The 13441-nt window shown below is 39.9% G+C and overlaps 1 protein-coding gene across 1 annotated transcript in view; it reads right to left on the reverse strand.

The window, feature by feature from the left end:
* Positions 1–280: 280 nt before the first annotated feature.
* The window catches only part of MYO10 (myosin X), a 233817-nt gene continuing 220656 nt past the window's right edge, over positions 281–13441 (reverse strand). The window contains exons 35-41 of the mRNA XM_024209996.1: positions 12606–12903; positions 8674–8881; positions 7846–7982; positions 6658–6778; positions 2717–3169; positions 2088–2279; positions 281–1712 (exon numbers count right to left, since the gene is read on the reverse strand). Coding sequence (XP_024065764.1) covers positions 1602–1712; positions 2088–2279; positions 2717–3169; positions 6658–6778; positions 7846–7982; positions 8674–8881; positions 12606–12903 — 1520 coding nt within the window. The 3' untranslated portion in view covers positions 281–1601. The remainder of the gene's footprint in view (positions 1713–2087; positions 2280–2716; positions 3170–6657; positions 6779–7845; positions 7983–8673; positions 8882–12605; positions 12904–13441) is intronic.

Consider the following 13441-nt stretch of genomic DNA (forward strand, 5'->3'; position numbering starts at 1 on the left):
CTATTTGTGGATTGTTTGTATAATACCAATTTTTGTTGTGATTCATAAAGCTTCTTACCAAGCAGGTGATTTGGGCTTACACTTGGGCTTTTGGAAGCTGGATATATTAGAAGCGTTTATGTATTGCTGTACTTTTATCTACTCGATATAAAACACAAATACCATCACAAATGTAAAAGCAACTCCAGTTTGCAGTGTATTCATATCCTTGCCCCCAAAAAGTTGGAAGACAGCTAGTGTTTTTCTAGAAACCAGATTCAATATAAATGGGAAACAAGCATGATAACTAAGATCTTTTATTGCTGGACTTTCTTTGAGCAAATAATCAATATTTCTTAAAGGCTGAGGTCATCAATAAAGGCTAGTACATGTTTATTTATTGCTATAGACAAAAGACATTATCAATTCAAGTTTTACCTTATATTACAGCTTTTCCATATAAAAATAAAAGTCCCAAATCAGCTTTACTATTGGCCGATAGCACTGACTTATTTACAGGTGCTTTGTCAAGAACCATAATTAGGCAGCAGGGTAAAATATTGTGAGGCATTTATAACAATACAATAGTTTAACTATATATCATTTTTCTCCTGTTTAATTTCTACTTTGAAGGGTTCTGACTTTTTCTGATTGGATGCTCCAAAAGAAACCAATCAGAGTTTTATAAGAATAGCATCTTTAAAAGTAATGTGTAATATTTAAAATTTTTAATTGAAACAAATTAAAGAATATTGTACGGATAACTGCATTTCCTTATTAGAGCAGTTTATAAATAGTTTCTCAGCTACATATCTATTTATAATACAGCACATACAGAATGCAGACTTGCTACATACGTGGTAAAATGCATTTGTAATAGTAAATCAAAAAAGATATGAAAATCCCAGATTTTGATTTGTTAATAAAACTGGCTTATAAAAGTAACTGTAAAATTGAAACAACTATAACTCTCTGGACTATTAAAATGTACAGAAAGACTGTTTACACCATTGCACATCATTATTCCCTTTGCTTTAAATGCTTGTGAAATATGGAATAAAATTAGAGTCTACATAGGTCATATGCATGCGCACACACAAGCATGCATCCATGAAAACAAGGGGAAAACAAAACACACTGTTAACTAAGTCCATAAGGAAGGCTGCCAGCAGCATTCCGACAAAAATACTTTCTCCCCCACACATGGATCAGGCCAGTAGGTTAGTGCATTATGGATGAATTAACTCCTCCTCTTCCATCTTTTCTTCGTATTCTGAACAGGGGGAAAAAGCACATCCCACTCAACACCACGATTTATGTAAATGCAAGTTGGTTTTAATGTCTTAAGGCACTTCTTACTGCTTGGATGGCAGTGTATTAAGGCATACAGTATGTCAACTAAAGGTAATAAAGCTTTGGAAATTTTGAAGAATGTTAGCCAACTGTTTTAGTATATGACTATTTAAGTTGATATTTTACAAAGGCCTCCTGAAAAAAAACTTTGATTGAAGATTTCCCCCAAATTCTGTTTCTTGGGTAGCTTGTTGACAAATCTGATCAGTATTTTCAGGCCAGCAGTGATACGTTTTGATAGTAATGGCACAGTGAGACTGGTTCTGTTTTCACCTGGAGCTGCTTTGACTCCCATGGCTACTCACTGATCGAGAGGTGCTGTAACGCTTTTTCACAATCATACTGATATAAGCTTTCATCAGTTTTGCGATGTCAACCACCTGCCAAGAGAGTAAAAATAACCCAAACCTTTTAATGTGATACAGTAATGCATCTCGGCACATAAAATAGCAGTATGACTTCCATTATCTAACCACTTACAAAAAAAAACCCCTTACTGTTAATTAACACAAATACTTAGTAGCTTCTACCCAATTCCTATTTTGCCTCTACTTTCTGTTTCTGCTACAGAACAACAATTACTTTGACAATTGTTGTTAAAAATCAGTATGTTTTAGATGAAGAAAGATCTACAAAATTGTATTTAAACCTTTAAAAACTAAGCTAGAAGTATTACCTGGAAAAAAGAGTGCTAGTTAATAAGAGATGAAATTAACAAGAAGAGCATATTAAAATTCCTCTTGCTCTTTACTTACCTTACTGGTCTCAAAAAGCAGTTCTCTCTCATCCACCACAATCTTGTAGGTGTTGGCAAGTGGTGCCCCAAAGGACAAGATATGTTCATATTGGAACACTTCTAAAGGCCTGCCTTCCCCACGCTTGTAGACAGAAACTGCATCAGCACTGACTCCCAACCAGAGTTCTTGTGGGAAGCCCCCTTCTTTACACTAGTGAAGAAAAGAGTATAAATGAACATTCAGGAAAACTCGGGGGGGGGGAGGAGAAAAACACTTAGCGCTGAGGTCATCTTCTGTGCACCCTAAATCACAGTTCAAGTAAAGGCAATATTACATTCTGTACAATATTTTCTATTCTCCATCCTGCCAACTTTTTTATGGGAGGCAGTTATTTGATCATGTAGAAAAATATTATGGTTCATTAATAGACAAATATAAATGTCTACATTGGGCATTATAACTAGAGTGCCTTTTAACTAAATGCTCCATATTATGCCAGCCTTCTCTCCTCCAAGAGAAAAATAGTAATATTCATTGAAATAATATATTGTTACATTCAGTGGGGACACTTTGGCATCAAGCTCTCGTTGTCCAGAATAGTAGCAGCTCACCAATGGGTCACTGACAATGCTTATTGTCTTGCTCACCTCCACATCAAAGAGTGCTGACCCGTAGCCAGGCCACTCTTTAATCAAATACATGTACTTGGCCATAGCCTGTTCCTGGTTCATTCCCTGCAGTTTTTTCCACTTGTCGATAACACTAGTCCTTGCAGCTGAGACTTCCTCTTTGATCCACATATCCAACATCTGCTCCTCCTCCATCTTCTGTTTGCTGATGGAGCCACTGCGGAAACTCCTCCTCAGCGTTCCTTCAAGAAAGCTGGCTCGCTTCCTCTCAATCCTCTCTGCGGGGGTAAACATTTTAGTAGACTGTGTAATACGAGACTTCAGCCTTTGTAAGGGATAGACTTCTTCTATTTCTGGTATCGTGGTATGCAGACTGTAGTCTCCTTGTAGATATTGGAGTCGCAAGGCAGCAAGGACCTGGAGGGTTTCTTCAGGAGCAGGGTAGTGTCCTTTAATCACTGCTTCATGAGCCTAATGGAAAGTAAGAAGAGGGCTAGCTTTACAAACAGGTAGTAGGACTCAACTCTTTGGAAACTAGACAATACCTGCAAACTAGTTTTTTCCTAGGAGCAGGTATAGAGAGCTAGTATAGGGATTTGAGAGACTGTCTCTAGCAGACTAGAGAGGCAGGGTAGGTCAGGAATCGTGAATGGGAAGTATCTCAATGTGCCTTCTTAATTGGACTATCAAGCCAAGAACAGGAAGAGATCAGTGGGGAATATAATGAGGTCAGAGAGGGAACCGGGCAGCAGTAGCAGTGGCAGCAACTGGGGAGAAGAAATTAATCTGGGTTACAGGGCTGGTTGAAAAATTTCCATCAACCAGTTTGAGAAGAAAACTTTTTTTTGACAAAATGAAATTTGTGAAAAGTGTCTGCTTTTTGTGGAAAATGTTGACCATCAAAAAATTAGAAACTTTCAGTTTGGAAATGCTCCTATGGTGCCTTATGGGAGTTATAGTTCAGGTGACTCATGTCCTGGTTCTCCTCTATGTGTCGGGCTGCCCATCTTCCATGATGCACTGTACTAGCTCATCAAAAAGAGAGATCATGGTGCATTGTGGGAGATGTAGTCCAGCCCATAAAAGGAGCATGAGGGCAAGAGGAAGCCAAACTACAATTCATTGCCACTGTGGTGGCATTTCTGAATTGAAATTTTCAGCCAAAAGTTTTCACTTTTTTTTTTCCCCTGCAAAGTCAATTTTTTTCTGTGGAAAATTTTTGATGACACTTTTTTTTGGTCAAAATTTTCCATGAAGGGAAAAAACAACAACGATTGTCTAACCAGGTGTACTGGGGGAAAAGAGGGGAGGGAAAGAGATGGATAGTTGGATTGAGGCTGCGTGTGTGCTGAAGAGTATGCTTGTGTTCATTTTGGATAAAATGTGGTTTGTCTGGGTGCTTATGCATAGGGAAGCATGCTGTGGCTCACCACCCTAGGAACATTCTAGAGAAGGCCAGGGGTAGGGGGGTGAGCTCAATATGTGGAGTGGAGAAGTATAAGCATGTGATGAACAAATCCATATATAGAAAGGTTAAATATGATTGGTTAGAGGTTTGTGTTATGTAACTTGTTATGTAACTGCCATGTGCTATAAAATAACAATGGGAGGGGCTCCTTGCTGGAGGGACTCTTCCTGATTTTTGTACTAGGGGCTCTCCCTTTGTGCACATTGAATAAAGCCTTGTTGAATTGAATCGAATCGCATCGCATCAAAGTCCCTTGATTCTGCCCAGCATCTGACTCATTGGGAACCACAAAATCCCAACAGTGCACATGTGTGCAGCAGAGTTAAGTAGTGAAGAAGCACCTTAGTGTCAAAGTGTCTTCAGTGTAAGGGTTAACTTTAGATGTTAAAACAGTTCAGAGGTTTAGAGACACAAAAATTCAAAACTGGAGACACTGATTTTTAACTGATAAAATAATACCAATTACTTGGCAGCAAACTCATGCAGCGGATAAAAAAGGGAGCAGCATGGCTGAAACCACATCACAATTAATCACATCCTTAAGATATATCCATGAAATTCATTTTAGTGATTGAATGCTCTATGCTTTCTAGCTGGATTACTATTGTTCCTATCAATATACACAGAGTGCTTGAGTGACCATGGTGTGCTAATAGTTGCCATAAGACAGTGACGAGGCAGATTCTCTGAGGAAATTGCCTTCATATAATTGCACTCATTTGAATTGCAAACTCTGCAAGCACATGTCTGCAGTTCAGATCAATACCACAATGTGATGTTTCAGAAGACAGCACTTCAGTGCTCCACAGGTCTTCTAGGTTATATTATCTAAAAGATTTTCTTAATGATTCTGTTCAAGTTTCATATAAAAAAACGACTTGGCTGTTCAGTGCCTAATAATATCTCTCTAGACTGGCATGGGCTTGGAGTACTGCAGTGGTAGGCTGTTCAGCCTCTGAGATCTATGCAGACAGTGGAGTAAACAAAGAGTAGAAATTAAGGAGTGTGTTGATCAGCTCTGAAGGCAGGCCCCCAGGTAGACCACAAGGACTGTGTCTGTAATGTGGATACTTAAGCCAGGTCTTAACTAAAAAGCTAAGTTGACCTAGCTACTGTAGACCGTGCTAGATCAACAGAAGAAACAAAAGGTCAAACATACTTATACAGGAAGCCTTGGGGACATTTTAAAGTGGTCACTAGACAGAGAAGATGACAGCCTACTTAGTTCTTCACAGTGTGGCACAAAATGAAACAACAGCTAAAACCTTTTGCAATAATAAATCCCAAGAGTGAGCATCTTTGCTGGCATAATAGAGGGCTTGCTATCAAACAAAACAAACTGTTTCCTGTCAATGTTTATTTTAAGATTAATTTACACCGACAAATCCATTTAATTTATTACCAGTTTTGTCCTTTTGCAATAATAAACCCCATTCTAGGGTGAGCAAAGCACATTCATTACTTATCACAGTGATGTGATGGGTACAGGGGGAGCCAGACTGATTGCTTATTACCGAGCTTATTAAGCTCTAATCTCCTGCTGAAAAATGCAAGAGCTATTAGCTGTCTGCAGTTGCCAGTATAAGTCTTGGTATTTAAAAACAAAAAAACACAAAGCCAACCCTTACGTATTTCTGTGGAAACTCATTGTTCCCTTTTCTATTTACCTTTTATGTTTCTTGTGCCTACTTAAGAGCATATATGGATGCAAATCCAGGTTCCCATCCCTCGGGGATTGAGTTATGATTTTGACTGACAATGAAGGGGTTTAGGAAGAAAAAAGGTCCTAAAACTAGAGGCCAAATTCAGAGGTGAAGCATAAGGAGTTGTAACTGATCATGAAGACCAGATGGTCCTCAGCTGGTGTAAACTGGTATAGCTCCATTGAAGTAAATGGAGCTAGCCAGTTTATACCATCTGAGGACTTGGTTCCAAATATTTATTAGTTCTTCAGATTAAACTGTATAAAATAAGTGTAGACTAAAGAAATCCAAAGGTGTCTAAACTAGCATGACTTGCATACTGAGAAGCTGGAAGACTTACATTTATAGCAAGGTCAAGGAGATTATTTTGACCAGTATGTTTATAGTTCCTGCCAACTGCTTTTCATGTTATATCCTTCTCTTCTGACCTCTAGGTATGTAAATTATGCTAGCTTAGATGCAGTGAGCCAAATTCAAATGTGATGTGTAAGGGAGGGTGTAGGTAACATAATGGTACTGGTGAGAGACTAGGGTGGGCAAAGTAGTCTAAGGTGCTGCAGTGAACAAGCAAAGCAGGGGAAAACAATGTGTAAACTGCACTATCTTAGACTCATCTCTGAATTTAGCCCTAAAACTTAATATGGGAAGCCTCCTGTTCTGAGCAATCATCCCTGGGAATGCACAGTCCTTTCCCATCTGGCATGTTAAGCATTTGTTTCTGTTGCCTCGATCTCCTGTCCTCCTTGTCCCTCCAAAAGAAAATAAATCTTATTTCCCCCATTCTTTACCTGCTCAAACATAAATGCGAATTCCACGCTGTCTTTCGGCACATTTTCTGTGTCCAGGAAGCAGTAAAGCTTGAAGTAGAACTTCCATGGCATGTCCCCAGCTTCTGAAGTGGCAGCAAGCCTAGGAACAGAAGTTTGGAGCAGACATCAGTGACCAGAACTATTTTCTAAATTAACAAAATATTGAGAATTCCAAACAAATACCCAGTGTAAATCTGGAGTAACTTGGTGACATCGGTGGAGTTATTTTAGAGTTATACCAGAGTAACAGATCAAGAATTTGGCTCAGTATTTTGAATTTGCTTTAAAAAGATGACTTTGCTCATGGTTGCAAATCTGTTAGTCTACAAAAAGACTCCGGTATTACAAATGTTGGTTCTGATTTGAGGCAACTGTTTCCACCACAAACCATCAATAATTTAATGAACAAAATTTTGAACAATGTGTAATGAGAGAAAAGCACCAATGATATCAGAAAGTCTGATTGGCTAATGACAACTGAAAAGTAGGGAATCTCTGGAGGAGGTGCTGCAAATATTTTTATTATAACTGGATTTAGAAGTAGTTGAACACCGAGCACAGTAGCCTTAGATGAGAGAAAAGGAGAGAAATATGGATTTAAGCATTGAATTACACTAGGGAGTTTTTCCTAAAATCTCCCACCATTGCTATCATTGGCAGTAGCAATTTGGGAGCACTAGTGTCTTAAGCATCATGCCACGTAAATCTGCTCTGAGCAAGGTTAAATGACACAGTGGTTCAAATAGCAGTGACTGCCTGGAATCCTGTTGATATTGTTGCTTCTGGCACTGCTCTCACCCATGGAGCTGCAACACGGTAATGGTGGGAAATTTTAGAGAAGAAAAGGCTAGCATAGACATAACTGGGGTTGGAGGCGGGAGGAGAATGGGAGGTGGGGAGACAGAGAGAAACAACAGAATGCAAAAACCACCATGATGGAAAATTTGTATTTCATTGTCATGAGATTGAGGAAATCAAGTTTACAAGCACTTCATTAATCATTCTAAAAAATATGTTATTGTTTCAGAAATAGCAGTATGTGGAATGCAGTTGTATATGCTGCCTCACCACTAACAAGTCTAAAGAAAGGGAGAATTGAGCATATTGCTGATGTTAGGAAGTTTTCTTTTTTAATTGCTGCTTATTAGCACAGAGAAAGAGACTCACTTTTCAAACTTTGCCAAGATATCAGCCACAATGGTCCTGCTTTCAATTGCTTTATCAGTAGTTCCATTGTATTCAAACAAGGCAAACATATTTCTGCTATCCTCCATGGCTAAGCCTCGAATTAACTTTTCAACAACCTAATGAAAAGAGCACAACAACAAAACCATAACAAAAAAGTTAGTACCTTAGAGGGTAATTAAGCCTAAGGAAAATTAAGACAAGGTAGGAGTCATTTTAGGGCAAAAAAGTGGCCAAGCTACTGTCTAGAATGATTTAACAATGGTTTTCCCCAAATACTTATCTATTTTCAATTGCTCCTCCTTTTGCGATAGACATTATTGAATTGTAGCAGGTACATGGCCGCATGCAACAGTTAACTCCCTAATTTCCCAAACTCAAATATCTGAAGTATCACAATTTGGGCTGTATTTTTCCAGGCATGGGGACAAATATGCTCTCATCTACATCTGGGTATAGTGGAATAACTCCTATTAAGTCTGGATAGTACCAGGGTTACTTCGCCACAGTCTTGCTAGGTATCTTTCCCAAAACCAGATTTGATGCAGATCAATGGTCACCAAAACTCTCCAGTGAAAAGATAGTTTCCTACGCAGAGGTCTCATCAGTGCCTCCTTGAACAAACCTTGAAATTTCACCTCCGCTGAACAGAGATGCTGATATTCTCCATCAGCTGGACCCCATGTGGAACCCAAAACACCTCAGCACCTCCAGAGTTTCAGTGAGAATTAATGGCTAAAATTGTAGTGTCCACAAGAAGATTTAACACTTATCCCTATGAGGCCCTGCTCTGTCACTACCTCTTCTCACCTCTCCAGCTGTGGTATGGGAGTTGATTGTGATTTTACAGGAGCCACCACCATGGCAATAAACTGTAGATGTCATTTCTTGTCTTCTGATCAGGGCTTCTATTTCATCCCGCGACGGCACAAATTCTCTGCATTTGGTTTTTTTGAGAGATTCGTAAGTGAAGAGGGCATACTTTTCCATTTCTGTTCCTGGAAACTGGTCACGAGCCCTGTGACATAAACACTGAACTTAAATCACCTGCTGATAAAATGGAAGATCTGGGGGGAGCACCAGGGACTCTTTGACTAAATGACACTGAGGCGGTGACACACACAGTACTCCAGTGGTTAGTACAAGTCAGCACAGTTGTGTACTGACACACTGAAGCTTGTCTTCACTGCTTAAAAAAACCCTGCATGACAACTAATGCATGTTAGCTATCCTAATGTAAAAATCCTAGTGGAGACCAAGCACTATATTTTACATCACGAGGAAAGTTAGGGGAGATCACCCATTGCAGGAGTGGAAGGTAAGGGAGGGCATTAGTGTTGATCTTGCCCAGCTCCCTCATGATAAAAACTACAGGTGCCTTGTTTCCACTAGGACTTTACAGCAAGATAACGATCACGTTAGTTATCTCACTGTAAAACCAAACCTTTTTGACAGTGAAGACATAGCCTTAATATGTTCTATTTTGCTCAGAATGTTTTCCCCCCAAAAAATAATCAAAAGCAAGAAAAAGGCCCAACAAGATGTGTCCTGACTATTCAATGTTGCAATAGTGGCAGTAGGGAGGGAGTGTAGTTTACCAGCTAGAGTAGTGGGGGTCAGGACTCCTGGTGTCTCCTCCAGGCTGGGTTATACTATATAACAGTTACTCATGTTGGTGAGTGAGTATCTACTCACACAAGTAAATCAATGGACCTGAATGGGACAATTTGGGTAAGTGCTCAACAGTGTAACCATCGCAGAGGCTGGGCCTTGGTAACCTTAGACAACTTGAAGCACGGAGAGAGTCCATGCTCTGCCCATCTGTAAAACAGATCTAATACCACCTTCCTCACAGGGGCATTGTGAGGCTTAATTCATTGATGTGTGAAAAGGGCTACAAGATCCCCAAATCAGAGGATACGTCTACACTGGAGATGCAATGTCCAGCTTGGGCAGATGTATGTTTGGTAGATTTGATTGAGCTACTGTACTAAAAATAGCAGAAAAGCAGTACCTGCAAGGGTGGTGAGAGAGGCTAGCTGCCCGAGTACAACAATCCCATCTGAGACCCTAGGTACCCAACCTCCCAGGACTACCCTGCTATCTTTAGCATGCTAGCTCAATCAAAGCTAGTGTGTGTAAATCTACCTGAGCTGAAAGTTACTCCTCCAGCTGCAGTGTAGACATACCCATGTGCATATGGAAGTACTGTTTATAGGATTACAACTATTCTATGGTATTCTTATGCAACGATATTTTACAACTGACCTACAAAGGAAAAACTCAATTACATCAAACACAAATTCAGATTATTGTTTTAAGAAAACTGGAGGATTTATCTTATGTGTTATAAAATAGCTTGGATTCAGGAAGTAACCTGATTTCCTTTAAACGTGCAGCAGTACAGCACAAAAGTCTGAACCATGGCCATACCTGTGGTTGCTCAATTCTACGTCAAACAAGTTTTAAACATTTGTTCTTGAGTTACAAATAAGTCTTCACTCTTCGTAACATATATATGTAGGCTTAGAAGGATTAGATTTTCATCAGTAAATGTCAGTTTCACCACAGTTTGCAGTGTTGTAGCCATGTTGGTCCCAGGATGTTAGAGAGACAAGGAGGTAAGGTAATAACTTTTAATGAACTAACTTCTGTTGGTGAAAGACAAGCTTTTGAGCTTACACAGAGCTCTTCTTCAGGTCTGGGAAAGGAAGCTTATATTCATAACTTTGCTAGACTCTAAAAATCATGGACATAAGACACTGGATTCATGGCTTATTACAACAACCTATAACCCAATAACCCCTCTCCCAACTGCCTATTTTTGTCTCATCACTGCAGAGGTGTTAACTGACTATTTCACCCTGAATGGTGTCTTACAATGTGTTTTAACTCCTTATGCTAAATGATCTGTTCCACCTCGTACTTAGCTGTGACACTCTAAGGCTACGTCTGCACTACAGACCTTATGGTGGCACAGCTATACCGCTGCTGCTGTGCTGCTTGTAAGGTCTCTTGTGTAACTGCTCTATGCCGGCGGAAGAGAGCTCTCCTGATGGACTAATTAAACCACCCCAACGAAAGGCAGTAGCTGTGTCAGTGGGAGAGCGTCTCCTGCCAACATAGTACCGTGCACACCAGTGTTTTGTCAGTGAAACTTATGTTGGTCGGGGTGTGTGTGTTTTTTTTTTTCCACCCCACCCCCCCGATTGACAAAAGTTTTGCCGACAAAAGTGCTAGTGTAGACAAAGCCTAAGTACCTTTCCCAGACCTGAAGAACAGCTCTGTGTAAGCTCAAAAACTTCTCTTTTTCACCAACAGATGGTGGTCCAATAAAAGATATTGCCTCACCCACCTTGTCTCTCTAATTTCATCATACATACACACAAACTGGCAAAAAACGTTTCCATCTATAATAGAAATTTAGAGCTAGGCAAAGTAAGAAAAATGCTGCTTAAGAACATCTTAGCATTTGATTTAACACTATTTACTTTGTATATTTTGACATATGTTGATGCTTTGTGTTAAGTTACAAAGCTTTCGCTTTTTTAATCTTAACACCTACCGTCATTAAGTAATTGTCTGACCCCCCCCATAATTTCCCACAACTGTGAAAATTTAAAATGATACAAATCAGAAAAACACAAAAAAACTTTAAACCCATAATTTTACGCAACTGTGAACATTTAAAATATTGTGAAAAATGTTTTTAAAAAACCCATCCATATCTGTCAAAATTCCAATTCTGCCAAGCCAACATATGCTCAAAGTCAATGACTACTGTTTTTAAATAATAAATCTGCATTTATATCTTTCAGCCAGTGATCTCAAAATGCTTCACAAACACTAAAGGAACACTTACAATTAAAAGCAACACAAATAATTCAGGTGCAAAACTTTGGTTTTGTAAAAAATGTGTTTGTACCAATACAAACATCAACAGAACCAAAAGTGAACCTAATGATACTATAATCCAGAGTGAAACTGACTAATCTATTTCATTGTCTAAATAAAGTAGACAACAAAAATTGTGTGTGTGTGGGGGGGGGGGGAATCAATTTTTAAAACGGTTTCCTTTTTAAATAGTAAAGTTAACTAGTAACACTTTAAATGGCAGAAAAGAGAGGTTTTTAAAAATATTTGTTTTAACATAATATCTCTTTAAGCATCATAACACTGTTCTCTTCTCTCACTAAACACTGGCATAAATAGGTGAAATGACTTGTGCAAGTTGGTGGGAGAGCCAGGAGTAGAACCCAGGAGTTCTGGCTCTAAACCATTAAGACTACTTCTGTAGGTAAGAGTTTTGATAGTAAATACAAGATCTGTGCATGTTTACAAAAAGAAGGCCCTGATCCTGCAATGACTTGTGCATATGCTTTACTTTAGGTGCTGTTATTAGTGCCATTCACTTAAAAAGTACTATGCACTGTGCATAAAGCTAAGTGCATGAGTAAGTTTTTGCAGGAATGAGGTCCTAACCGATTCTTCAAAAGATAACATTGAAGTCTATTAAAATTATTCCATGTAAATTTTAAATGAATTTGATTACTTTACTTTTCCTCTAAATTTTAGATTCAGTGGTTGAAATACTTGGTACACTTCAGGGGATTCCTAACCCTTTCCCCACAAGATGCCTATTTATTGTAAACTGTTATGAAAAATTACCAGGAGAGGAGACAAAGTGAAGAAAAAGAGCTGAAAACAATATTTTTATATCCTAAGTGTTTGTAGCCTCTTACCTTTTGAGATGGAATTTCAGATACTTGAGGATACCACGGCTGGGCAGGAATGTGCAACTCATGCATGTGAGTATCTGCCAGCTATACAGATTCCCCACACTCCCTGGGTTAGGCACTTTGTTAGTCTGTTTGATGAGCTGACAGTAGAGCTCATCTCGAAGGGGTCGTAAATCATGCCCCGTCTGAAGGATACCCTGGATTATAGGTATGGGATCAGACATAGACTCTAGCTGCTGCAGAGAATTAAATATCTTGATGGCTTCATCCTGGAGAGTTGTGTAGCCTTTGTCTTTCAGCACTACAAAAAGAGAGTGAGATGTAAGAAGGTCTTATAAAAGAGATGTTCTAGCTCAGCGGTTCTCAACTGGGGGTCCACGAGCCTTTCAAGGGAGCTGCGGGGCCCCACGGCTGAAACCCAGACTCTGAGCCCCAGCTACCTCCCTCCTGCACCCTAAGCTACCCCCCTGCCTGCACTCAACCCCTAGCCACCCCCCTCCTTGCACCCACAGCCACCCTGTGTGCACACAGCCCCAGCTACCCCCTCTCTGCACCTTGAGCTACCCCCCTGCCTGCACACAGCTCCTAGCTACTCCCTCCCTGCGCCTAAGCTGTTTTCAAACTTTCTGAGCTAAGCCCCTCACCTTTGAATTATAATTTTTGGTTGCGCCCCCTCCTTTCCCCAACCCAGACAGGCGGATGGCCTGTTGAGGTGAGTCAGTGGGTGGAGGTGGCACTCCTTCTCTGGACCGCTGGGCCCTGTCCCCCTCCCCGCCATAGAAGTCAAACTATGTCTATGCCCAAGGCCCCTGCCCTGAGCCACTCTCCCCTCTACCACC

The sequence above is a fragment of the Terrapene carolina genome, unplaced genomic scaffold (genome assembly GCF_002925995.2).
Source record: "Terrapene carolina triunguis isolate 2854851 unplaced genomic scaffold, T_m_triunguis-2.0 Scaffold48, whole genome shotgun sequence".
NCBI classification, from domain to species: Eukaryota; Metazoa; Chordata; order Testudines; family Emydidae; genus Terrapene; species Terrapene triunguis.